This window comes from Fusarium keratoplasticum, chromosome 6 (genome assembly GCF_025433545.1).
Source record: "Fusarium keratoplasticum isolate Fu6.1 chromosome 6, whole genome shotgun sequence".
Lineage (NCBI taxonomy): Eukaryota > Fungi > Ascomycota > Sordariomycetes > Hypocreales > Nectriaceae > Fusarium > Fusarium keratoplasticum.
The window spans coordinates 2,060,102-2,085,479 of record NC_070534.1 but is presented as its reverse complement, the minus strand read 5'-3'; the positions used below and the strand labels follow the sequence as shown (position 1 = coordinate 2,085,479).

At 51.3% G+C, this 25,378-nt stretch overlaps 11 protein-coding genes across 11 annotated transcripts; 6 read left to right on the top strand and 5 right to left on the bottom strand.

Moving 5' to 3' along the window:
• Nucleotides 1-1,005: 1,005 nt before the first annotated feature.
• Nucleotides 1,006-3,461, top strand: NCS57_00862500 (FAD-binding PCMH-type domain-containing protein; the record flags this gene model as incomplete). Its single annotated transcript, XM_053058436.1, has 6 exons — nt 1,006-1,443; nt 1,495-1,645; nt 1,694-2,045; nt 2,091-2,647; nt 2,694-2,827; nt 2,877-3,461. The coding sequence occupies 6 exons, from the start codon at nt 1,006-1,008 to the stop codon at nt 3,459-3,461; spliced, it is 2,217 nt and encodes a 738-aa protein (XP_052912267.1).
• Nucleotides 3,462-3,628: 167 nt separating this feature from the next.
• On the bottom strand, nt 3,629-4,696 carry NCS57_00862400 (uncharacterized protein; the record flags this gene model as incomplete). Its single annotated transcript, XM_053058435.1, has 1 exon — nt 3,629-4,696. The coding sequence occupies one exon, from the start codon at nt 4,694-4,696 to the stop codon at nt 3,629-3,631; it is 1,068 nt and encodes a 355-aa protein (XP_052912266.1).
• An 852-nt stretch (nt 4,697-5,548) lies between these two features.
• Nucleotides 5,549-8,039, top strand: NCS57_00862300 (Adenylosuccinate lyase; the record flags this gene model as incomplete). The annotated part of the gene is made up of 17 exons (XM_053058434.1): nt 5,549-5,866; nt 5,929-5,940; nt 5,995-6,175; nt 6,231-6,293; nt 6,344-6,369; nt 6,421-6,478; nt 6,528-6,561; nt 6,648-6,723; nt 6,779-6,798; nt 6,854-7,005; nt 7,056-7,095; nt 7,146-7,240; nt 7,306-7,445; nt 7,562-7,602; nt 7,652-7,709; nt 7,769-7,860; nt 7,916-8,039. 17 exons carry the CDS (start codon nt 5,549-5,551, stop codon nt 8,037-8,039), a joined length of 1,530 nt encoding a protein of 509 aa, XP_052912265.1.
• Nucleotides 8,040-9,405: 1,366 nt separating this feature from the next.
• Nucleotides 9,406-12,098, top strand: NCS57_00862200 (Na-H-Exchanger domain-containing protein; the record flags this gene model as incomplete). Its single annotated transcript, XM_053058433.1, has 2 exons — nt 9,406-9,624; nt 9,669-12,098. The coding sequence occupies 2 exons, from the start codon at nt 9,406-9,408 to the stop codon at nt 12,096-12,098; spliced, it is 2,649 nt and encodes an 882-aa protein (XP_052912264.1).
• Nucleotides 12,099-12,886: 788 nt separating this feature from the next.
• NCS57_00862100 (uncharacterized protein) lies at nt 12,887-14,051 on the bottom strand (the record flags this gene model as incomplete). Its single annotated transcript, XM_053058432.1, has 4 exons — nt 12,887-13,199; nt 13,254-13,659; nt 13,711-13,733; nt 13,786-14,051. The coding sequence occupies 4 exons, from the start codon at nt 14,049-14,051 to the stop codon at nt 12,887-12,889; spliced, it is 1,008 nt and encodes a 335-aa protein (XP_052912263.1).
• Nucleotides 14,052-16,205: 2,154 nt separating this feature from the next.
• Nucleotides 16,206-16,997, top strand: NCS57_00862000 (Abhydrolase-2 domain-containing protein; the record flags this gene model as incomplete). Its single annotated transcript, XM_053058431.1, has 1 exon — nt 16,206-16,997. The coding sequence occupies one exon, from the start codon at nt 16,206-16,208 to the stop codon at nt 16,995-16,997; it is 792 nt and encodes a 263-aa protein (XP_052912262.1).
• A 352-nt stretch (nt 16,998-17,349) lies between these two features.
• NCS57_00861900 (uncharacterized protein) lies at nt 17,350-17,917 on the bottom strand (the record flags this gene model as incomplete). The annotated part of the gene is made up of 3 exons (XM_053058430.1): nt 17,350-17,467; nt 17,516-17,723; nt 17,800-17,917. The coding sequence occupies 3 exons, from the start codon at nt 17,915-17,917 to the stop codon at nt 17,350-17,352; spliced, it is 444 nt and encodes a 147-aa protein (XP_052912261.1).
• Nucleotides 17,918-19,668: 1,751 nt separating this feature from the next.
• Nucleotides 19,669-20,628, bottom strand: NCS57_00861800 (uncharacterized protein; the record flags this gene model as incomplete). Its single annotated transcript, XM_053058429.1, has 2 exons — nt 19,669-20,143; nt 20,552-20,628. The coding sequence occupies 2 exons, from the start codon at nt 20,626-20,628 to the stop codon at nt 19,669-19,671; spliced, it is 552 nt and encodes a 183-aa protein (XP_052912260.1).
• Nucleotides 20,629-20,895: 267 nt separating this feature from the next.
• NCS57_00861700 (YCII domain-containing protein) lies at nt 20,896-21,324 on the bottom strand (the record flags this gene model as incomplete). Its single annotated transcript, XM_053058428.1, has 1 exon — nt 20,896-21,324. One exon carries the CDS (start codon nt 21,322-21,324, stop codon nt 20,896-20,898), a length of 429 nt encoding a protein of 142 aa, XP_052912259.1.
• A 1,335-nt stretch (nt 21,325-22,659) lies between these two features.
• Nucleotides 22,660-24,249, top strand: NCS57_00861600 (uncharacterized protein; the record flags this gene model as incomplete). The annotated part of the gene is made up of 1 exon (XM_053058427.1): nt 22,660-24,249. One exon carries the CDS (start codon nt 22,660-22,662, stop codon nt 24,247-24,249), a length of 1,590 nt encoding a protein of 529 aa, XP_052912258.1.
• Nucleotides 24,250-24,846: 597 nt separating this feature from the next.
• On the top strand, nt 24,847-25,320 carry NCS57_00861500 (uncharacterized protein; the record flags this gene model as incomplete). The annotated part of the gene is made up of 1 exon (XM_053058426.1): nt 24,847-25,320. The coding sequence occupies one exon, from the start codon at nt 24,847-24,849 to the stop codon at nt 25,318-25,320; it is 474 nt and encodes a 157-aa protein (XP_052912257.1).
• Nucleotides 25,321-25,378: the final 58 nt, after the last annotated feature.

Here is a 25,378-nt window from a genome sequence, read left to right as displayed (position 1 = left end):
TGCTCTCTCATTCCAATACGATTATGACTTGCCAAGAGACTGTAGGTAGGCAGCGTAACGCGACGGCCCGGCCCATACGGTAACATTGGTCAGAAACTATTCCCTTCTCTCGCGGCTTGGCACTGTCACTAGTCGAGGTAGCTTCGAATAGTTCTCTAGCTAAGTGTTCAACTGTTCTCACTGTGGCCGACCTTTTGACTCTCGCTCCACCCTACAGCAGTACGAGCTGTCTAGATTGACAAGTGACAGGCGGTCCTCAAGTCTCATGCCCGCTGGGCGTCTTTGCGCTTTTCAGCTCTTTACCCCGCACCTTTCATCATAATGTGACAAGAGAATCAACCAATAGGTGGTGTCATCGCCTCAAGACAATAGTGAGGATGTGGTGAGCCATGTCTTACATCGCAATTCGAGGCCTCCCGAGGACAAGCATGTGATGGCCAGCAAACTGAGCTCGCTTTCACGTAACATGAAGGCGGCAAAAGCGGCAACTAGAGCCACAGAGCTGACAAGCCGCTATTAAAGTGACTGGCCGACAGCGCGTTGTGATGCAGATTCACATACCTAGGCCGTCACCTCGTACCCAACGGCATTGTGGCATTGTCAAACTTTCTAAATTCTCACCACCTCGTAACAGTCAGCTCCCGAAACAGACGGGCTCGGACGAACGTGGGCATTTTGTGGCTGGCTGACGCTGGGCGGAGCAGGGCCTAGACCACCTGCGAGTCGGCCGATGGTCTCGATCTAGTTTGGGCGCATACCTGCTTATCGATCGATAAAAGCAATCACAATGGGTTGTTGGGTGAATGAAACATAATTGTAGTATATAAAGTCATTGAGATTGAGCATGGTAACAAGTTGAGAGACTCTTTAAACTATCTCGTTCACTGCAGAGCGAGAGAACTTTGAAACCTTGAAAGCCCACCTGAACCTCCACCACTGCCCGCAACCGGCGCATTTTCGTCTTCTCGTCTTGTTTAGTAGCTGTACTATATCCCACAGCCCATCATGTCAGCACCTGTGGAGGCACCAGAGCCCATCCCAACCCTGCAGGATTCTATCCAGCAGCTCGGTCAACTCGTCAAGGATCCCGAGAGCGAGCTGGATGAGAAGGAGCTGCCTGGACTCGACAAGCTCATTGGGGACTGGTATGACGATGATACTGAAGTGACCAAGGAGGCCTTTGCCCGCCGGATCCTTCAAGTCTTTCGAGATTCCACGCACAACGAAGTCTACGACGATGTCAAGTCTAAGCTTCCGGGACAGAGGGGAACAGTTCTTGACAAGTTTGTTGATGGAGAAATCACGGCCAAAGATGCCGGTGCTCTCCTTGCGGAATTGGAGGGCACACCCGCAGGAGCACCCCCTGTGTCGGGTCTTCATGTTCAAAACTTGTTCCTGAGCTCTGCAAAGAAGGATGCGGTGCCTGACAGAAAGTTTATCAAGGTGAGAAGCCACTTTTTAAAGCTCTCAAGTCTAAAAGTCTGATGAAAACAGGGTGAAGTTGAAAACCGGGTGTTTGAAAACTGGGGTCGGACGGTGAAGAACACCCCTGCTATCACATACTACCCCGAGAACACCGCCGAGATTCAAACCATTGTTCGTGATGCGGTCAAGAGTGGCAGCGGTGTTCGAGTATCTGGTTTCCGTAAGCTGTCACAAGACTTGAACTGTTTCCTCCACTAACGTCTTGCAGGCCATTCCTGGGCCCCTGTTTTTGGGCGGAACGGAAAAGTCGGACAGAAGAACAACGGAGATGTTCTCATCTCGACCTTGACCGAGCATAACGCTGGTGTGCTGCCAAACTTTACTTCACTGCCCTCAAGCCTTTTCCAACCCAAGGAAACTGAACTGAACCACATCAAGGTCGTCGATGCGGCTTATGTGGGTGGCCAAGCTCTCAGTGGAGGGAAGAAGTATGTTCGTGTCGGTACAGCTACTACGAACGAGCAGTTCCGACGTTGGTGTATCAATGAAGGGAACGTTACTCTGCCCATGAACATTATCGAGGTGGAGATTACCTTTGGCGGCAGCAATGCCACCATTTGGTAAGTGGTGTCCTCCTAGGCTCAAGCTCTTACTGACTTGTCTAGTCACGGTGCTGGTATCAAGCACCCCACGCTGAGTGATCTTGTGCGATGCATCGAATACGTCGACGTTCATGGGGAGCTACGAACCGTGAACATGGCTGATGCCAAGTTGCTCAAGGCAGCCAGTGGCTGCTTCGGTCTCCTCGGTGTCGTCACTCACATCACATTCGAGTGCGATCCCATGTCGACAGCGGTCATGTTTCCAGTGAAGCTCGATGTCATCGAAGCTATCCCACCTCCGCCTGAGATGAAGGACTCGGACATCCCCGAGTCCCTTCGCCGACCTCGCACTGAGCAGCAAAAGCAGACGGACGTGCAAAACTTTGAGCGCCGTGCGAACGAAGACTTTTACGCTGAATGGTTCTGGTTCCCCTACTCAAGCCAGGTGTGGGTGAATACTTGGAAGACCGATAACAACACTAAGGATGTTGTCAACTACCCTAGCACCGCTAAAACTTTCATTCAAGTCCTTGGAACTGCCATCATGAATATGGGGCAGAACGTCTTGCAAAAGATCGATGCGTTGCAGGCCAGGCCACATATGCAAACTACCTTTTTGTGTAAGATGATTTACCTGTCTTCCTATGATGCGGCTAACAAAAGTAGCATGGCTGGCGATGAAGAACCTTGATGAACGCAAAGCGGGCGAGAAACCAATCAGGACTCTTCTGCCTAACGCCCTTCACTTCCAGCGAGGCGTGCAGAACATTCGAGTGCGTGATCTCGAAGTAGAGATTCCCGTAAGTTAGATGCATAGTTCGGATATCAATCTTGTACTAATAAGAATAGCTCCACGCAAAAAAGGGCACGACTGATCAACGCGATTATACCAATGTCCGACGTGCATGGTGGGATGCTATCAAAACCTGCTACGCCAACGTCGACACCTGTCCCATGAGAATGCCTCTCGAGATGCGCATCATGGGTTCAAGCGAAGTCACCATGGCACCACAGAGAGGCCATAAGCTCGGAACTTGCGCAATCGAGATCCTTACGCTCAGAGCCGTTGCTGATATCTGGGAGCCCTATGCCCAGCAGGTCCTGGACAAGTGGGCAACCTACAAGGACAACGATGGCAAGCAAATTGTTGTCAGGCCGCACTGGGCAAAGGAGTGGTACCAATACAAGGTCAATGGTAAGCCTTGGGTCGAGAAGCTGCGCAATGAGGTCTACCAGAGCGAGATTACAGAGTTCAAGGGACTGATGGCAGAGATTGGAAAGAAGCATGGGTGGACGCTTTCAGACCTCAAGAAGACGTTCTCTAATGAGGTTCTGGATTATCTGTACCTAGATGATGTTGCGGTTTCCCAATCAAAGAAGCAGCCGCAGGTTCAAGTGCAGGAAGTGCCAGTGGCAGCGGCAACAAAGGCGTAGCTAATGCATCACAAGAGCTTGAGCTAGATTAGCATATCAGAAATTATCTCTTCCATTGCCAAAGCACCATAAATACATTCTCCTATAGGAGAATAGAAATGTTGCATTAAATACGCTTATCATAGCTACCTCCCCAACTTAACATCTCAGAATTACCACATTCCTCCTCAAAAGTCGAACGAGTCAATATCTACAGTCTTGTTGTCCTCGAGAGCTTCCTTGATAGCCTGACAGACAACAAGCGCGGCGAGTCCAGCCTCTGGGGTGCAACTCGGCGTCTCTTGACCACGAATGACCTTGACAAAGTGATCCAGCTGCAGCTCAAAGGGGATTCCTTCGGGTACTGGGATTTTCTGTTGAACCATCTCCTGATTCCATGACTTCTGAGTTCCCGCGTAGGACCACGTCGTCATGTCTGGCACACTAAGTGCCGCATCGGTTCCGAAAACACGGTAGAAATCCTGACCGGATTTGGGTATCAGAGGGTTCTCTCCGGTGCCGGACTCGAAGTTGTAGGGCGATGGGAGATTGTCAGAGACGAGAAAGCTGCCCACGGCACCAGACTTGAAGCGGAGTGTGAGAACCGCGCCTTCTTCTGCTGCGAACCCTCGTTGAGAAATTGTCTTTTCGGCGTGAACGCGGGTGATTGGGCCGAATAGATAATGAAGCAGATCTACCTCGTGGATGAGATTGATCAGAACGACGCCTCCGGTTTGTTGTCTCCGCCAATCTGCTGGTGGGTCAAAGTAGTCCAGGGGCTTGTATGTTGCCCAGATGCCGTTGATGGCGATGATTCTTCCCAGAGATCCAGAGGAGACTGTCTGTTTAGCAGTCACCATGTAAGGGTTGAATCGTCGATGGTGTCCAACAATAGCCTTGACACTAGATTGCTTCAAATGCTGCAACAATTCTTTGCCACTGGGTATATCGGTGCAGAAGGGCTTTTCGATCAAGATGTGAACACCTCCAGAGGAAAGTTCCCTGGACAACGGGACATGAGTGTGATTGGGCGTGCAAATGATGGCTGCTTCTGGCGTGTTGGGGGATTGCAGCATCTCGGCCACGGACTTGAAGTAGGCAACGCCCAGTTCTTGGGCCAGCGTCTGTCCAGCAGGCATCAGGTCAACAATAGCCACCAGCTCTGCTTCCTTGCTCTCGACGACGGTCTTGGCATGTCGAGGTCCAATCAATCCAACGCCAACGACGGCAAACTTGATGCGTGATTGAGAAGACATGATGGCGAGTGAATCAGATATTCCAGTTGCTTGAATTACTAGGCGAATCCTTGCAATCCAGTCTCAAAGGGGCCAGACGATTTATACTATGTCGTTACCCCAACCCGTCGGGGTTGAAGCTGAATGTTTCTGCCAAAACGTTTACCCCAGCCAACAAGGATCTCCAACGTGGGGATGAATGCGCTAAGCCGATGCTATCATGATCCACCGTTCGGTTAGCTGGTAAACCTTCTCCCGACTGGGCAGCTTGTGATGAGTTTATAACTTCATAAGACCAAAGACTCTCCATCTGAAACCCTGGGGGATTTTCGGCTGTGCGCATTTTGCTTTCGGCTGTAGTCTCTTGGCTCATCTGCAAAAAGAAAATAGTAGGGCTCGGACTTTTGAGAACAGTCCCATTCGATGTTGCACTTAGTGGTCTGACTCCCATATTTTTCATGGCTACGGCAGTGCCAACACCAGGCGACTTCGATTTGCCACTGCTAAGCAGCTCACGGGTTGCGAGACATGACGAGTGGATTTTCAATAGCCTGAGCGCCTTCCGAGGGAGTTCCCGCCTTGTTATCCGTTTTCCTCCGGAGGTTTCGGTTGAAGAATGATGCAGACATGATCTGTTGTTGAAGGATGAGATTCAGCTCGGTTGCGTGTCGCTGAGCTGAGGCTTGTGGGGCTTTCACATCAGCTCATGTGCTCCGTACCTACCCGAGAGTTTCTCCTCATGCCTCAGGCAGCAAGCGACTTCGGCAATCAAAACTCAATCTTTTCTTTGGTGGGGCCGGGCGAGAGGGTTCACAAGCTCCTTCAAAAACATCGCAACATTATCCATTCGTGACATCACCACCGAGTAACAACATGTCCGAGGATCACCAGAAGCAGATCGAGGAGCTGCAGCAGCAGCTCCAGAAGCTCCAGGCTCAGAACAACCCCCAGTACGATGGCTACCAGACCTCTCTGACCACCCGCTACTGCAGCGCTGCCATGTCGAACCTCTTCAGCCAGCGTTCCAGACATTCGACCTGGCGCAAGCTTTGGCTGGGTCTTGCTGAGAGCGAGAAGGAGCTTGGAATTGACACTATCTCCGCCGAGGCCCTGGAAGAGATGAGGGCTCACCTCACCGTCACTGACTCGGATTTCGAGGTCGCCCGTGTTGAGGAGAAGATTCGTAGACATGTGCGTCCAGCCCAATTGATGAATATCTATCACTTATTTGGTGCTGACCAGTGCTCGTGTAGGATGTTATGGCTGTAAGCTTCGTGCCGTGCCAGGGTCTATCAAAGTCCCGACTAATGCTGGAATAGCACGTCCATGCGTTCGGAGCCGTGGCCCCATCCGCTGCAGGGATCATTCACTATGGCGCAACCAGCTGCTTCGTCACTGACAACGCCGAGCTGATTCTCATGCGAGAGGCCATGGACCTTCTTCTCAAGAAGCTGGCCAAGGTCATTTCGAACCTGTCCGCCTTTGCTCTGAAGTGGAAGGGTAATGATTCTGCAAACGAGTGCCCCATAGTTACCCCCTGCTGACATCCTTGTAGAGGAGCCTACCCTTGCCTACACTCATCTTCAGGCTGCTCAGCTGATCACTGTCGGAAAGCGAGGTGAGTTCAAGGTGATGGCGTATCCAGAGACAGGACTAACATCAGTATAGCCGCTCAATGGGTCCAAGACCTCATGGTATGTCAAATATGATTACTTTCCACCGCGCGGAGCTCTAAACTTTCCCAGTTCGACCTTGAGAGCATCGAGCAAGTTCGAAAGGACCTCAAGTTCCGAGGTGCTCAAGGTAGGTCCTCCGGCTTTCTTTCAAGATTCGGTAATTAACATCTGAACAGGAACCACCGGAACACAGGCCTCTTTCCTGGAGATGTAAGTGGACGCCACTTTGAAACTCTTTACGCCAACCGGTCTATCGAGATGCTTGTGATCAGGGATGCTGACCCTTCGACTTGCAGCTTCCAGGGAGATTCTGCCAAGTGCGACAAGCTCAACGACCTCCTGTGTGAGAAGTTCGGATTCCCTGCTTGCTATGTAAGTTGACATCTATCAGATATCTGACAGAGCAACATGTGCTAACATTGAGCAGGACGTGTCCACTCAGACCTAGTACGCCGACTTTTTTCTATCGCTAACATAAGAATCCGCTGACCTAAAGTTAAAGCACCCGCAAGGTCGACCTGGTTGTTGCCAACGCCGTTGCTGGCCTTGGTGCCACTGCACAGAAGATCTGTGGTGATATCAGGCATTTGGCTCACTGGAAGGAGATTGAGGAGCCCTTTGAGAAGTCTCAGATCGGATCTTCGGCTATGGCAAGTATGCCCATGATTACCATGCACTTTTTGCTAACCAGCAATTTTGTATAGGCCTACAAGAGGAACCCCGTAGGAACACCTTTGTCTCCCTGTCTGCTTCAATTCTAACGCCGTGTAGATGCGCTCTGAGCGAGTGTACAGTCTGGCTCGTGAGCTGATGTCCAAGCCCACAAACTTTGCCAACACCCTGTCCGACCAGTGGGCGGAGCGAACACTCGATGACTCCGCTATCCGTCGTAAGTAGTGCACCTATTCATCCGTCCTTTTCGACACCTCGAGCCATCATTGCTGACACGCAAAGGTATCGACATTCCTGAGATGTTCCTCCTCGCCGAGGCTATTCTTATTGGACTCGACAACATCTCGGATGGCCTGGTGGTCTACCCCAAGCGAATCAACGCACGTGTCCAGGAGGAGCTTCCTTTCATGATCACCGAGACTGTGAGTTGCTTCCTATGCGTCGGACCAACATCATGGCATTTCCCATCACCGGGAGCTATTGAAGTCCCCGTAAAAGCTACCGGCGTCGAAAAAGCAGAGCTAACCTTTGAGCGTAGATCATCATGAGACTGGTCGCCCAGGGAGCTTCGAGACAGGAGTAAGTAATGAGTGTTTTAGCTGTTAAACACAACTAACGAGTTTCATAGGGCCCACGAGGAGATTCGTGTTCTTTCCCACGAGGCCGGCTATGAGGTCAAGAATGAGGTAAGGCGGACTGACAGTCTTTCTTGATGGTTGTGACTAATAACAATGTTTCACTGCAGGGCAAGCCCAACGACCTGGTCGCTCGCATGAAGAGCAAGGACTTCTTCAAGCCCATCTGGGGCGAGCTGGACAACATGCTCAAGGCCGAGCTGTAAGTGCTCCATTTACCGACTTGACCCTAACTGAGACTAATTCATCTACTCTAGTTACACTGGTCGCAGCGCGGAAATTGTTGACAAGTACTGCGGTCCCGGAGGCCCCGTGGAGAAGAGGCTGGCTCCCTACCAGAAGCACATCCAGGAATCCACCACTGCTCAGCTGAACGTTTAACCAGGCAGCTTGAAGAGCTAGGTTTGGATTGTGCCTTTATGTAGATGATACCGGATTCTAGCATAGGGCAATACCTCGAGAGCACATGTGACTCTTGAGTAAAAATGAAAAAAGACTATAGAATCATGCATATCCGAGGGCCAAACGTGGTGATCCAAGTTAATATTGACGACCAACCCAAAGCAAGATAATGGCCTGCCCAAAATTAAGTTAATCAAGCGATAGACTTGAGATATGCATAAAGACTGTCGGTTACAATGGCCATGGTTCATTGTTCGGGGTCAACATAGCCTCCTAACCCGAGCGCTGTGACAACCCTTCTGGACTCATGTGCGATGATAGAGGACGGTAGCCAAGACTTGGCAGATGAACTCATGATACCCATGTCTGAGCACCCATTTAAGCTTGAATGTCGGGCTGCGTAAGCTCGAGCATCCGGGGAGTCTCATGACACACTGCACGCGAAGAGCACGAGGTGGTGTGTGACAGCGGGGAGTTGATCAAGAGTGCGCATACCCAAAAAGGCCTAGAACCATCACTCAAGACCTCAAGGAACAGCCAAAAACAACCACATGACACAGAATTGGGGGATCAAAGAGACAAACAGATTGACAGATGTTGTCTTTAAGCTCTTCCCCGCGTTTTGGGGGCGGTCAGACCACCCGTTGAACCGCGCGAGGCGACTGCAAAGGCTTGGCAACGTCACCCCAGGATTGAGCGTGGCTTGGGCTTTACCGCGTTCTTGTCCTGCAAAGCGCAAATGGGTTAATCCCCTCCTAGACCATCAAATGCCCTGGATAACCGACTTGGTCAGAATACGAGACATGTTCGCTTGCAGTTGCTGTCAAGCAGATCGACAGGGGAGGCCATCCATCCCCAACCTCCTCGTCGCGACATAGCCCTCGCTTCGTCTAGCAACCCTGTATACGTCCAGGGTAATGCAGCATTCACAGCCTGATCGGTAAAGAAGTTGTACCACGCTGGAATCTCAGGTGAGCAGCCACAGTTATGCTGGATGCCATCAGCCAAGCTATCGGTCAAGATAAATGAGGAGAATATGCACGGTTGTGATTGTGCTTTCCCCGCTCTTTAAGCACACCCAGATAAGCTCGCCTCGTCAAAAGACGCCATCGCCAAGAGAAAGCGGGCGATGGCTGCAACCTTGTCTTTTCGTCTTGGCTTTGTTGTCTCATGTCCCTCTCTCTCACATGCGCGAGGCAGGGATCTGTCTTGGGGTTCTTTAACAAGGTAGAACCCCTTCTCCCCGCATGTCAGATTTACTTCTCCCCTCTACAGCTTGTTGAGGAGCTTCATTGTCGAGTCTTGCAATTGTTCTAGTGGTGATTGCGAGTAACGAGTCTGCATTATGTCGGCCACGACAACCACCGCGGCGGCCGAGGCGACCGGGGACAGAGCTCCAAAGCAGGGCGGTATCTTTGAGGGCCTGAACCCGACTGTCTTCAATCCAGCCGACCCAGTCATACTCTTCATTATCCAGGCCACCATCGTCATTGCTCTGACGAGGCTGCTCTACTGGCCTCTGAGCAAGATTAAGGAGCCGAGAGTCATTGCAGAAGTGATTACTGTAAGTTTAGAACCACTGTATCCCAGCATAGCTAACGATTGAAGGGCATCTTGCTTGGCCCGTCAGTCTTCGGTCGTGTCCCTGGCTTCACCGATGCCATCTTCCCCAAGGAAGGCATGGCGCCCTTCCGCCTCGCCGCCAACATCGGTCTCATTCTGTATCTGTTTCTCGTCGGAATGGAGATCAATCTGACCTACCTGCTACGCAATTGGCGCACTGCAGTTGGCGTCGCAACCCTCGACATGGCCATCCCCTTCGGCTGTGGTGTCGCCCTGGCTTACGGCTTGTATCACGAATTCGGCGACGATCCCGAGCTTGCGCCCATCAGCTTTGGAGTCTTTGCGCTCTTCATCGGTGTCGCCATTGCTATTACTGCTTTCCCTGTTCTTTGCCGCATTTTGACGGCTCTAAAGCTGCTCAACACCAACGTGGGCGTCATCGTCCTCACCTCCGGTATCATCAACGACGTTGTCGGCTGGGTGCTCCTCGCTCTCTGCGTTACCCTCGTCAATTCCGGCGCTGGAGTAACTGCAGTCTACATCCTTCTCGTCACTGTCGGCTACTCACTTTTCCTGGCCTACGCTGTTCGCCCATGCTTCATGTGGGTACTGCGCAAGACACATAGTTTGGAGAATGGCCCTACTGAGGCCGTCGTGGCGTTGACCATCCTCATGGTCTTTGCTTCTGCCTTCTTCACCAGCGTCATCGGTGTTCACTCCATTTTTGGGGCCTTCATGGTCGGACTCATGTGTCCTCACGAAGGAGGTTTTGCCATCAAGCTCACTGAGAAGATTGAGGATCTCATCTCGACCCTCTTTGTTCCCCTCTTCTTTGCGCTTTCGGGCATCAACACCAACCTCTCGCTTCTTGACAGCGGCATTACCTGGGGTTATATCGTCGCCGTCACCGTGACTGCCTTCTTCACCAAGCTCTTTGGCGGCACGATGGGAGCTCGATTGAACGGCCTGGTCTGGCGCGAATCTGTCACCATCGGAACGCTCATGTCTTGCAAGGGACTCGTCGAGCTCATCGTTCTCAACATTGGTCTACAGGCAAAGATTCTGAGCACTAGGACTTTCACCATCTTTGTCGTAATGGCCCTTGTTACCACTTTTCTCACGACCCCTCTCGTCAGCTGGCTTTATCCGCCATCGTACCAGCGTAAGCTGGAGCTGTGGAAGCAGGGCAAGATTGATTGGGATGGGAACCCCTTGAATCCGCCCGACGCGGATGAGAGCGACGAGAGCGACAAGGATGTTGCCAATCGGGTACTTGTTTATCTGCGAACTGATGGATTGTCCAGTCTTCTCTCTACCGTGTCGCTGTTCACTGCAGGCCATGCCAAGCGCCCGTCAATTGAAGGAGAATCGCCGGCTCACGGTGAGAAGAGTGCTGTACCTGAAGGCCTCATGTCTAACACTAGCACGGATGCTCCCAAGCCTCTCCTTCGCATTCATGGATGCCGTCTTGTCGGGCTGACTGAACGTAACTCTTCTGTCATGAAGGTTTCCGAAATTGAGGAATTTGCCAGCCACGATCCCATCATCAAGGCTTTCGGCACATCCGCCAACAACACAACGCGGGACGTCGTCGTGTCTGGTCAGATCTCGGTTGTTCCCGAAAACACCTTTGCAGACACCCTGGCGACCGAGGCTACCAAGCTCAAGAGTGATCTCATCCTGGTTCCTTGGAGTGAGACGGGCACTATTTCCGAGCTGCCTTCTTTCTACAGCGCCTCGCGGGGAGACCCTCTCGCGAATGGAGATTTTACGCAACTCATGGCCAACATCTTTGATCACGCGAAGCCCATAGCTGCTGTCGGTCTTTTTATTGACAGCACCCTTCTTGATCCCACCGACAGCGACGTGCGACCAACCCGAGCCTTGTCCAGACAGATTTCCGGCATTAGCAAATCCGACGTGCAAGATCCGACCGCCATCCGATTCCATTCTGCCGAAAGCCGTCGCAAGAAGTGCATTCGCGTTCTGTACACTGGTAGCGAAGATGATGTCTACGCTTTCCGACTTGCGCTTCAATTTGCCCAGAACGAGAACATTGACGTCGAGATTATTTCCCTGCCCGACAAGGACGCTTCCGAGGACCTGCATTTTAACCAGATCAAATCCACCATCCCTGACTCCATTGTCGATCGCATCAATTTCACCGAGCTGTCGTCCGAGAGGACCGCTACCATCGCTTCGAGTCTCCTAAGCTCTCAACCAGAGGACAAGCAGTCTACCATCTTCATCCTCGGTCGCTCGGTTACTGCTCTAGGTGGTGATTCATCTGGCTCCGGATCGAGCAGCATCCCCGGCACTCTTGGCTCCGTTCCCGCTAGCCTTGCCAACGAGATCAAGAGGACAGCTACTTCCAACGTGAGCCTTCTGATTGTGCAGGCAAAGCAGGCCGCGCCGGAGAGAACAGGGCTTAACAGGAAGCCCAGCACGGCCTCACATGCTCACGTTCCCAACTAGGCAGGACAGGATGTGTTTATGAATCATGACTTGTGGTATTCTCGCGGAAGCGTTTTTACTCTTCGGGAATACAGTATGTTCGTATGTCCATTACTTAAGCAATCGCTCTACCTGTAGCTTTTATAAACCTGAATCTCGATTGCAATGCATCCAGATTTACAAAGTGAAACTCCTAATATTGAAAACATAAGATTCCCTACCATGATGAATGTCCCGAACAAAACCGAGCTATCGAATCAACCCAGTAGAGATAGCAATGTTATCATCCGACATATTTGATTAGCCTGCACTTTGACCACGTATTTAATGAAATAGTCGACTTCTCTGTAGAGCACCTGAGTTGGAGATATATGGATAGCTGATTATCATGCATGTCACCATGAGAGTCCCTTGACAGTAGAATTATTCAACGCCATTTTACTGCTGTGAGTCTTGATTAGACCTGGCTTTTCACCTCTTGACTGAATCCTTAGACAAGTACGTTGCGAATTATGCTTGGTTCTCCAGGAAGATTGACGCAAGGTGATACATTGTCGATTTGTCTCAGCTCCCACTGTCGCAAGCCGCAAGCCGCTTAGGATTAACACAGTAGACGTGACAGCAACCAACATTAAAAATAGGAGTATCCAAATGTACTTAAAGGAGCAGCTGGGACCTCGATAGACACCAGACACGGCCATCCTACGCTGTTACAATCCTCCGTCGTGACTTGAGTAATCTAAACAGTATGTATTACATATGTTGTATATATGTACAATAACGTATTAATATTCTAGTATGCTGTGCATTCATGGCTCCGGGAACTCCTCTGGAACCTCTCTGTGAAATTCGCCTGTGCGCCTTGTGCAGCAATGAAAGATCCTCCTAGGCTTTGCTACAAAGCCAAACTCGTCTCGGCCCGACAGTCTCCTCTGACTATCGGTAGTCGATCTCTGATCGATGGACTCGAGGTGATACTGGCCGTCGCTAATGGTACTGGAAAATGTGCCTTCTGATATGACACCGCAGTGTTTGTCTCGGGCGATCTTTCCGATGAGGTCGGCCATGGACATTTCGATGTTTAGTTTAACGGTGTATGCTAGTGGGTGGAACTGCATGTATCTAAGAGAGGTTAGCAACAAGCGGTCAGAGGCGAGGCCAGTGGCAATGACGTACACAAAGGTATTTTTCAAACTCATCATGGTGATGATGAGGATGTCCATGCTGAGGGAGAAGCCAATGATGAACATGTTGAAGTGCGTCAACCTCTTGTACTTTGTGAGGCCATGGACGATGAGGTTGACTCGGACGACGTGGATAAAGTAGAGGTTGAGTGAAGCGTCGACGAGGAGGTAGATGACCTTTTCGCAGCGATCCCACCACTCGTTGATCCAGATGTATCGCTCGGATATCTGCAGTCGGGCGGGGATCCAGATGTTGTATACTGAGATGTTGACGGCCGTGATGAGGACAGCGACGCCTACCTTGAGGCGGTATGCTTTATTCTTATCTGTAAGGAGGATGGAGCATCGGTTGACGATAATTTGCAAAAGGAATTGGACTTGAAGGGCCCATGTCGTAACTGAAGGGGAGGTTAGGAAGGATGTCGATGACAAGGAGACGACAAACTTACGAATCGCGAAATAAAAAGCAAAGCTGCAGGGATAACGGTTAGTGAGTGTAGGAGTAAAAGGGTAGGGCATCTCACCTCGGGGGTATATAGCCAAGTAAATGCAAGAAGCAGATGACAGCAAAGATGAGGCACACCAGGAGCTCCAGCCATATCATCCAAACGTAGGCATTCTTCAAGACGCGCCTCCCATGGCGGCGGTAGACCTGCGTGGTCTGCTTGACGGCGGTCCAGGTCGTCAGCCAGCCGAACCCGATGGTGAAGCCCCAAGCGAGCGAAGCGATGACGAGGTCGGTCTCGGTTACTTCCTGGGCTTTGTAGTGGGGGGAAAGGAGAGTGATCATTGCATCTCGAGTGAAGAAGAGATGGGATCATATCATGCGGGTTGCAGGTGTCCGGAACTTGTTTTCCATAATAATGGTCTCGATCGAGGGAGGGAATGGGATGGGGAAAGGTAAGGGTTTGATGCAGATTTGTTTGGCGTCCCCCCGGGGAAGCAGGGAGGGAGATGGGCCAAAGAAAAGCAAGCAAATGGCGAAATCGGCGTCAGAGCAAGCCTCCTCCAGGGCTCACGCGGATCAATCCCCAAGGCAAGGTGTAGCGCTAGAGGCGCGTGGAGAGGGGGGAGGGGGCTTGATGAGGAGAGGGAGGTCCAGCCTCGATATGCATGTCGCAGCACGGCAATTTCAGCGCTGCGCGGTACGGCACTCATGTCGTCCCGAGGGGATTGGACGACAGGAGGACAGCTGCGTCCAACGGGCAGAACCCTATTCGGGGTGACGCCTTGAACTACTCTAGTCTAGCCCGTTGGCTCTCTCCGCGATGGAGATGCGCACCGGCTCCCGGCTGCCGGCTCTTGTTGATGGGGCTGGATCTCGATTGGGCCGACGGCGAGGGATGACCGTTTCGACCAAAAGCCATTGGGAGGCTTCAGCCCAGGACTGCATTTCGCGGCCAGCAGTCCCAGTGGCTGACCCTCTGAAGAGCTGGTCTGGCACCCCCCGGTCTGGAACTGGGTAACAACCGCACGCTACCGACTCGCGGATCGCCACGACCCCAGACGCCTCATCAGAGTTTGCCGGGATGAGGGGGTCTTTTCCAGGTCTTGAGGAGGCTAGTGAGATGAGACAGAAGACCCATTTCACATGGGATCTGCGCGGACCAAGGCAAGGTTAGGGGAAGCTCACAAGTTGGCCGATCAAGAAAGCACCAATGACGCCGACATTTGCATTTACGATGGAGTCTCTTCTGCGCCAAGCGGCGAACTATTCAGCGATCGATTTCAACCAGCGGTCACTGGTCTTTTTTTTGCTTCTGAGGGGAACCTCGGCCGGGGAAGGGATACGATACGACGTATTCGACGCCAAAAAAGAAATTACAGCAGATGATCGACGCGCGCCGTGTCTTGGAACACCTGCAAAGCTTGTCTCCTCCCTTCTTCTGAGGCGCTCGCTGCGAACGAGGCTTTTCTGGGTGAGCGAGTCAAGCAAAACAATTGAGAGAGAGAAACCATGGCTTGCCACAGATAGATGCTCTGGATGATTGCATCTCCTGTATCGAAGACGTCAAGCCCACCATCATCTCCCTCTTGATCTGTTTGATTCGACAGGCACCAAACTTTGGGCGGTCATGGCCACGCGGTCGGACTCTTCCAGAAGGGATAACTTTTCGCTCGACGACATTCCGCCACTTGATTACAGGAAGAGAGTCAGCGACGGAACCACCCGAGGAAATGTGCGTCACGTTGCGCCCTCAGCCTCGACCGCCATCAATCACATTCTCGAGCCCGATTGAAGTTATTCAGATCGAAGCAAGAAAGACAAAGGCATGATTAACTCGGCTCGGTTCGCCGACCGACGCTAAAGACGCACCTCGGATCGTCGGGTCCTCGGGCCCTTGTGCAACTCCTCGATATCCTTCTTACTAGTCCCATCACTGGACCGAGAGCGCCTACTGCAGACAAATCGCGGATCACCCAGAGCCTTTTTTAAAGTATCGCTAGCTTCGGAGGGCGTTTGGTGCAATTTGCTGAGTCTGGACTGTGAACCGGGGGGAGGGGGCGGTGAAACGCCAGCCTTTTTCTTGGTGATACCGGGAGCTTGGGGTCGTGGGCCCCGACTTTGGTGAGATCAGGGGTCAAAGGCGGGGTAGGGTCTGGGCCTTGACTGGCTAAAGCTATCAATATCGACTGCTGGTTCTGCTGGAGCTTTCCATGGAGGGAATGCATGTTGAGTGAGTGCATGTGTTCTCTAGAAGAGGCTCTCGACGTCTCACGACATGATGCCTCTGTAACATGATGCCTGTATAGCATGATGCCTTGTATAACTAACTGGAGCTGCTGCCCGAGTTCAATTGGCCGTCAGCTTAGGCAGATGTCAACATTTCGCTGCCTAATGGCGCAGCACCAGATATCAAGACCGACAATGAAATCAGTAGTCGTGATGATCGCCATCTCACTCCTTTATCGTCAAAAACCTCATCACCACCAACACCACACTATGGGCTCCCTGCTACCTCCCCTTGTCGTGCCAGCTTCAGCCACACACACCCACACCGTCGTGTTTCTCCACGGCCGCGGCGACTCGGCACCCAAGTTTAGTAGCTCCCTTAGATACTCGACCGACTCGAGCAGCCGCACTCTAGACCAGATCTTTCCGTCGTTCCGATGGGTGTTTCCGCATGCTCCAATGACCTCCAACGAGGCATTCCCCCTCAACAGAATCAACCAGTGGTTCGACGTCTGGAACGTACAAAACTTTGCCGAACGAGAAGAACTTCAGGCCGTTGGTCTCAGGGAGAGCGTCCAGCGCATTCGTGACATCCTGGCCGACGAGGCTGCACTCTTGGAAGGTCACTGGGACCGCATCGTGCTGGCCGGCATCAGTCAGGGTGCTGCAACAAGCGTCCATACCCTGCTAAATCTGGACATTCTCGGGCCGATCAATGGCGAGGCCCAAAAGCGACGACTCGGTGCCTTTTTAGGCTTTTCGTGCAGGATGCCTTTCCCAGGTCGTTCTCTGGCCGCCACCAGAAAGGTCCTCGACCTGGAGGGGTCGCCTAGTCATGCTAGCATACTCGAGAACACACCCGTGCTGCTGGAGCACTGCGTGAATGATCACGTCGTCTTGGTTGAGAATGGGAGGGCTTTGAGAGAGACTCTGCGAGGATTTGGGGCTCAAGTGACATGGAAAGAGTACCCAGATGGTGAGCACTGGTTCAATTCCCCATCTGGGATAGACGATGCCGTCGAGTTCCTGAAGCACGTTCTTGAGCTGCCTGATGTTGCCTAGTCAGGGGCCCCATAAGATATGCAAGATGCGTGCCGTCGCGGAAGGCGAGTGGCGAGAGTGCGATAAGGATGGATCGAAATAGATTTCACAAGCCGACACGTGCTTGAAGTATTAGCAAGCCGTACAGTACAGCACTGTGGCTGTCATGGCAATGAATAGAAGACTGTGATAAAGCATGCTCCTGAATATGTAAGATTTTGACTGCTCTTCGTCCGTGCGAAGTCATAATGTATATACACCAAGTAATACGCCCTGCCGAGTGATTCCCGCGCTCGATGATGCTATTTACCCCATTCCGCAGCCTGCTGTCAGCTTTGCTACCGGAGCCCAAGCCTTCTTACCCCTCAGGCGCTTAAACGCAGTTGGTTCCACCGTGGATAAAGGTGCCGTCCGAGTTCTCGCATCCGCAGGTACCGTCGTTGGGGTCCTTGATGCAGGTGGTTCCAACGCCAGAGGACTCGCCGCTACCACTGCGCACTGTCAGCTTAGCCCCCAATCCCCTCACAAGATGTACCTACGTCCAGAAAAAGGTCCAGTAGTCATCGTCGGCAGTCATCTGATCGCTGGTGGGCGAGGTGCACTGATACGCCTCGCAAGTTCCGTACGGGGCACCGTTGTTGTTATCGTACTGGTGATCGACACGGAAGATGGCAAACGTCTGTTGGCCCGAGACACGGGTGTTGTACGCGCACTCAGCCGCCTGGATGGCGTTGGAGACCTTGGAGGCTATTTGACAGATCACATTACGTTAGTGTGCATGCGGGTGGGCTAGGCCGACGGATCTCGGAGCGGAGGCACATACGGGAGCAGCCCGGGTTTCGAGGGTACGCGCCCTTGGTGTTGCTAGTAGCCGGGTCCAGCGTCGCGCTAGCTGCGCCGGCGATGGCGAGGAGGGAAGTGATCGTGGCGAAGGGGAACATTTTGGGCAAGTTTATCGCAACGGCGCTTATCTATCCGGCAGACGTGTTTTTGAAGTGTAGTTGCTTAGTGTTGGTGATGTTGAGTTGATGCATTGAAGGCCGTCTTCAGGATTTATAGTTGCATTGCACTGTTGACTCGCCTATCCCTTTGTTTCAAGCAGATTAAACCAGTCTTTTCGAAACTCGTTCTAGTGGGTATTTCTTCGATACTGTATTCAATGCTTCTGTGGAGATGGCGCCCCTTGGCCAATTCCGTCTATAAATGGTAATCTTCCCGTGAAGAAACAGGGATGAATAGATTGTTTAAGTGGGCCAACGTCGACAACAGATGAAGTAGACGAACACATTCCTTCGTATATACAGGGCCCGGCCACGCACGGATCCTTCCGAGGTACGTAAGCAGTCATGAAACAACAGGTATCGACAAGTTGCGACTGGTGGATTTATTCAGAGCCTGCCGACGGCCCGTGGAAACATGTCATGGCGAGTCCGGAGGTTGTTTCATATTCTGTTGTTGTTTCTATTGAAGACTGCCAAGGTTAACTTTAGACAGCAATACATAATATCCACAAGATTCCAATCTCTCTGACGCGTCCTATAGTGTTCTCGAAGACTTATTTAACACTTAGATTGACAAGTATCATCAGGATAGTAAATGACCTGTCCTCAGTATGAGCAACCTAAGGCTCCAGAAACAGTGACCCAGCACACCCGAAGCATCCAAAGACTGGCTACTTATCGATAGACTTGGCCTATCTTTACTCTTGATACTCTAAAGGCCTTTTCATTGTGCCATTGAAGCAGAGCTGCCGAATCTTAGCTGAAGTTGTTCCTCTCGGACAATTGGATTCGCTTGAGCTCCTGTCGTGACCGCGTTATCATCGATTGACTCGACCCAACCCATCCTCTGGCGCGGGCCAAAAGTCTCGATGCCAGCAGAAATGTTTTCAAACTCCATCTCGCAAACACGCCTGGGCGGCTCCGAATTCAGTGCTAGTGCCACCAGTTCTGGTATGCTCTACTAATTGACGTCCGGTGGATAGAAAGGATCTAAGGGTTTTCCAGACCTGACAAGCTCCTGTTGGGATCCCGCTGTGATGACTCGCACGTCCAGATGTTTCAATTAACAGCAGGCTGGCGCTTGAGCCCTGGACTGACCCTCATCAATAACCGAGGAAGCGCGCTGCAGAATCTCCCCCACTCCGTAATGTCCCTGTAATGGCTGTTGGTAGACAAGGGGGCAGTGACTGCTGTCTAATCATCGGCATTCTTGCCATGTTGGAATACATGGCAAATGACCCAGGTCGTGATATCTTTGGGGCCTCAGTTGAGCCTTGCTTAGATTAAGAAGAGTGTTCAAGGAGCCAGCAGTTGAGCAGTCGGGGTGGTCCCACTAGGACGAGACGAGAAGAACCCAAAAACAGTCCGCAACAAGAAAACACATTGTCATGTCTTGGCTGTTTGATGAGTTGGATGTTGTTGGTCCCAGAGTACATCGCCAAGCACCCAGATGCTGCGTCTTGGGCTGGACTATGGGCTCCTCGGTCTGAGCCCAGCACCAGCTTGACTTAGAGCGGCAAGAGCTTAGCTGTGAATGGAAATTCGACCGTGGCATGCCTAGGTTTCGTCTCCGGGTTGAGAAGTAATTAGTATTGATTATAATAAGACCGAGCATATTGAAACCCGAAACTTGCGCAATAACCAGTAACGATGACAAGATCACGAAACTCTTCAACCAACGGCTCATCAATCTAATTCTCCTCATGGGTATTCCCAAGGCCATTAGAGCTAATGAAAGCACCCACGTCCGTCACGATAAAAGCTCGCCCAAGCGGGTCTATTGTGAAGCCTGCACGGATGCTCGTCGGCGCAAAGCAGACACAGCTGAAGTGATCGTGGCCCATCCAGAGGCCGTCGAGCATCCGCCGGACTTGATTCATGTGCCTGGAGTGATCCTCTCGAGTTGCCGAAAAGACGAAAATGGTGCTGTCGAGGAACAAGCAGAAAGAGTGGTCTACCCATGGTGTGACTTCGATTGCCTCTCCGATCTCCTGGGCCGAGCGCCACGTATTTAACCGCCCAAAAAAGTTGGCATTTTCGAAATTTTCAAATACGACTGCCGTATCTGGCGTCCAAATTCCCATGTACGGCAGCAAATCCTTCCAAGAGATTTCAGAATGGGCTGCTTCGAAATCTTCCATCGTCGAAGTCATGACGAAGGAGTAGCTGTCCTCGGATTAGCGAGTGCTATGGGGTCAGGTTGATGCTAGTACATGCCTGAATGTTGCATTAAGCTTGACTGACTGATATGATTGTCCAGTGTAGAGAGAGTCGTCGGAGCCGGCGAAGAAAAGGAGTACAGAGTTGATAGATTTCTCGATATCAACACAATGGCTCTCTCTCTCTCTCTCTGTATGTTGCGCTCGAATTTGGATATCTATTAGTAGGCATTCCTGACACTTGAAGCGTCGGGATCGAGTGTGTCCTGTTACGAAAACCTTGATCAGCATCCTCCCTCTTCCCGAGAGGCTATTCAATTATCGTGATGGAGACAGCATCGAGGCGTCCAAGCAATGAATCTCCCGCGGACCTTAATAATATTTAACATTGGTCAGAAGATTCATGTGCACGTACTTAGGTTGGGGGAGAACGGCATCTTGCAGATTGAGACGAACCGTGATGGTGTACCATGGTAGATTCATAGGTGGCATCTTGAGTTATGACCCTTCTCTAGATGGCTCTTACTTCAGATCCAAGCACAGTTTCAGAATGAAGCGTCGGCAGGAAGAATTTCGTGAGTTAGGATAAGGTTAGAATTCAGGCCCCAAGGTGAGAGATTTGGTCACGATGCATCAATACATTTTTCTTCAGTCCCCGCCAGGCGAGACTCTCACCAAACCTTGGGTGTCGGTACATGTGAAAAGTTTAGGTCGTCCATGAGCTCCGTCGAGAGCAGTAGAAGTAAACTTCATGTTCCTTTAGGCGCGTTTCTCAATCTCAGCCATCAACTTCTTTTCCCTTTCCTTGACATCTTCAGACACGGTATCCCCAAAGTCCTCCATCTCAGCAATTCGCCTGACCACGACCTCTCCCTCCTTGAACGGAATCTTCTTCGCCCAGCCCAAAGCTTCCTCCACATCCTTGGTCTTCAAGATCCACCAGCCACAAACGTGGGCCTCCTTCTCAACGTCAAAAGGCCCCTTGGTGGCTTGTGCAGGGCCATCCGAAGAGTAGGTGACACGATAGCTGTCAATGTCGGTTGGGCGGAGGCCATCACCGCTGAGGAGGACGCCAGCAGCGTGGAGTTGCTCGTTGAAGGTGGTCATCTCCTCGAAAATCTCGGGGGTGGTTGCATCTGGGTTTTCGGCCTCGGGTGAGGCTTTGATGAGGAGCATGTAGCGAGGCATGGTAAAGAATGGCAGAAATTGAGTTGATGGCTTTGGTCACTTGTGGTAGTTAGAGATGATGCCGATACTTAGGGGATGAATCTGTCCTTTTATCTTGCAACATCGTCTGCTATTGTGAATACAAGCCAAGCTTTGAGGCGCTTTCGTATTAATCGGATTCGTAGTTCAAGGCAGCTCAAGCAAACGGCGATCAGTGGCGTTGGCTGAACCAATAGCCGAAACACAATGACCACTGCTGCCTATCGCCAAGTCTCAGAAGCACATTAAATCCATCAGAACCGGTGTATTGATTACCCGGGAGGTGAGTATCGAGTCCCCGAAACCTTATATCTGCACGATGCTACAAGTTTCAAGAACGCTTTCTTGGTGGTCCTGGATGTAAAAGAGTTGCTAGAGAAGTATTCATTGGCAGATTGGTAGGGTTTCCAGGCAACCACGTCAATTGGCCAACCAAATTCAATCATCAGAACTTGGCAGAGGACGACGGGAGCAAAAAGTAACCAATGCTTTGGGCAGCAAAAGGAAAGATTCATCTCCCCACCCAGAATCGAACTAGGGACCTTTCGGTGGCAATTTTCCAGTTACAGCCGAACGTGATAAACCAACTACACCATGCGGAGAAGATATTTGATTGGAAGACAGCCTCCAGTATGGCAGTTATGAAGGAGGCCTCAACACTTGGGCCATGAATTCACAACTTGAAAAGCTCTGTGATAGTCCAAGGTGGGTGCTTGAGGGTATCCCAGTTCATTGGGATTCATGAGTTAACCGAAGCCTCGGAACTTCCGGGGTTGTAATTGCTACTCAATGCCCATAAACGGCAACACGCGATTTGTTCGTTCAATGATATTCAGCAAGGATAACATGCCCTCCACCCAAAGACAAGGCCTCGAATATACGAGATACTCGACTTTAATTCGGACCTGCCCCATTAGGAAAATCACGACTTGAAGACGGCACAATTTGCCATTGTTTCACAGCATCAAAAGTGGTCCTATCACTCTCTTAACCTCGGGCAACTGAGCTTTTTGCTGCGTATAACCCTGGGCAATCGTTCGCATCATTCGGTCCCCGATGACGTGCTTGGGCTGCAGAGCTGACTCTGCCGCTTTGTGGCCCGACCTTTGCTCTCGTGTGGGTTTGTCTATCCCGGCTTAGGAAACTGAAACGAACATCCTTTGATTGCAACTCCACGTTGCGTGAAAACTGTTCGCATCAGAGATTGTTGGATGATTTTGACCAGGTGTTGGTTTTGCAGAGATATAAATATGGAGGCTCATCCTGGCTGTGTTTTTAACAGCAGTCTGCAGAGCCGCATTTCATTCACATCCAGCCATGGCTGATACATCGGAGAAAAGCGACATCGAGTCGCCTTCGAAAGTAGCAGAAAAGTCTCCTTCTATCGTCAACTCTGCCAAGAGTCAGCCCGTTGAGCCCCCTGTCCCCTCAAAACCCGAATATGTGCACAAAACCGGTGCAGATGCAGCCCTCGACCTGTTGAACGAGACGGGCGGTATCAGCGAACCGTTCGATGCTCAGAAAAACAAACGACTCCAACGCCGCATCGACACCCATATCATGCCTTTGATTTGCATCGTCTACTTCCTGCAGTACATCGACAAGACAGCCATCTCGTACGCCAGTGTCACAGGCATCATCCAATCGACTGGACTGGTTGGCAATGAGTTCAACTGGGTTGCCTCCATCTTCTTCTTTGGTCAACTTGCCTTTGAATTCCCGACCATCCGACTCTTGCAGTTGTTCCCGCTTGCCAAATATGTCTCTGTCAACGTCACCCTATGGGGCGCTACGCTTGCATGCATGGCCGCTTGTACCAACTACTCGGGTCTCTTGGCATGCCGCTTCTTTCTTGGCGTCTTGGAGGCTGCCATCGTCCCGGCGTGGGTCCTCTTCACCTCTCAGTGGTACAACAAGGATGAGCAGGCGTTTCGTGTCGGTATTTGGTTCTCGGTTTGCGGCATGGCCCAGATGTTTGGTGGCTACTTTGCATATGGTGTGGCTACCCATGTTGGCAAAGATCCCGATGCTGCCCTCAAGGGCTGGCAGGTCATTTTCCTGTTCCTTGGTCTTCTCACTGGCCTCGTGGGAATGTCGTTCTGGTTCATCATGCCAGACTCTCCGGCCGTCGCTGGGTTCTTGTCAAAGGAGGAAAAGGCTCTCCACCTACAGAGAATCCGTGGCAATGAGCAGGGAATCGGATCTCAGACGTTCAAATGGAGCCATGTTCGCGAAGCCTTGACGGACTCTATGACCTGGCTCTATGCTTTCTGGGTATTTGCCGCCAACATTCCCAACTCTATCGCAACAAGTTTTGGAAACATTCTGGTCAAGGGCATGGGGTACACGAGCGAGGAGTCTCTTTTGCTGGTCACGCCTCTTGGTGCTTGGGAGATTGTCTTCTTGATCGGCTTGACCTACGCCGCCATGAAGACGAGACAGCGTCTGTACTTTTGTATCCTTGGTCATATTCCTGCAATTATCGGCGCCATCCTCATGGCAACTACGGAAAAGGTTCCCGCCCTCATCGGATACTACACGAGTGGCGGAATTCCCATCGGTTGGACGACGATTCTCGGCCTTCAGAGTTCCAATGTTGCTGGTTCTACAAAAAAGATCACCGTGTCTTGCATCGGAACCATTGCCTATACGGTTGGCAACATCATCTCGCCGCACACCTTCCAAGCTCGAGATGGCCCGAGATATCTTCCGGCAAAGATTTCCATCTGCATCATCTACTTCCTATGCACTGTTGATCTGTTTGTCATGCGATGGGTCTTCCAGAGGAGGAATAGGCTGAGGGATGAGGCCAAGGCAGCGCAGGGATCCGAGTACCAGGTCGAGGATAATCATGAGTTCCTAGACTTGACAGACCTGGAGAATAAGGAGTTCCGCTACGAGCTGTAGTGGGCGAAGGCGGAGGATAAAAACATTATCTACAAACAGGACGGTACGAACAAGTCACTGAATACGAATTGATAATCCTTGAATAAATAAGATATTTTCGATCATTCTATTCATCACCATCTTAAATCACCTATCGAATTCTACCAAGATCTGAATTCGATGTTGGATCGTGGCTGCGTCGATCAACGTGGTCGTCTCAGTCATGCACGTGGGCTTGAGCTGCAGAACAAAAGCCTTGTAATCCGGACTGGCTCGATATTGATCCAGATCTTTTCTAATTTCTACCCCAAACGTAGTAGATACGTTCCAACCGCATCTCAAGCTCTGTTTTCTCTTTGTTCTGCGGTCGCAACCTCTTTAGACAAGAGCAGTGATAACATGGGCTTGAGCTCGACTGGTTGACAGCAATCTTGCATCGAGGCTTATTGACGTCAGTGGCGTATTATATCGGGACTATCAAAGCTTATCAATCATCTTACCTCCTCTTCTCATTAACGTCTGCATTGCTTATCCAGAGGAGACAACTTCTGCTCAGAAAACAACGCAAACAGATCTGAGCAATCCCTCAAACAATTGACGATCGAACGCAATACCATAATGGATTCCACAACCCGTGTCACTCAGGCCGTTGGGCTCACCTCGTCCATCTTCCTGGCTGGTGTCAACATCGGTGCTTCTCATCTCACAGTGCCGCTTCTCTACGAGCAGCCCATCTCTATCAACACAGCCTTCTTCAAGGATTTCTACACGCGAGGCGCTGTCACCTTGGTTCCACTTTCCATCATATCGGCTTCAGCCTCAGCATTTGCTGCATATCTCGTCCCCTCTCAGCGCACAATTTGGGCTGCTGCCGCTGCCGCTACTATATCCCAGATACCCTGGACTGGGCTCGTGATGATGGCGACCAACAACCGACTGAATGCTATTGCGGCTAGCAAGGATGAACTAGAGAAGGCAAGCAAAGAGGAAGTAGTGGAGTTGCTGAAGCGTTGGCGATGGATGAATATTGTGCGAGGGTCTTTGGCTCTTGTGGGAGGATTGACAGCTGTCTGGGCGGTGATGAGTGAATGATCAGTTCGACAGGCTGTTCATCGAGCGGGGCTTTCTTTCTGAAAACCCCTAGTTCCTG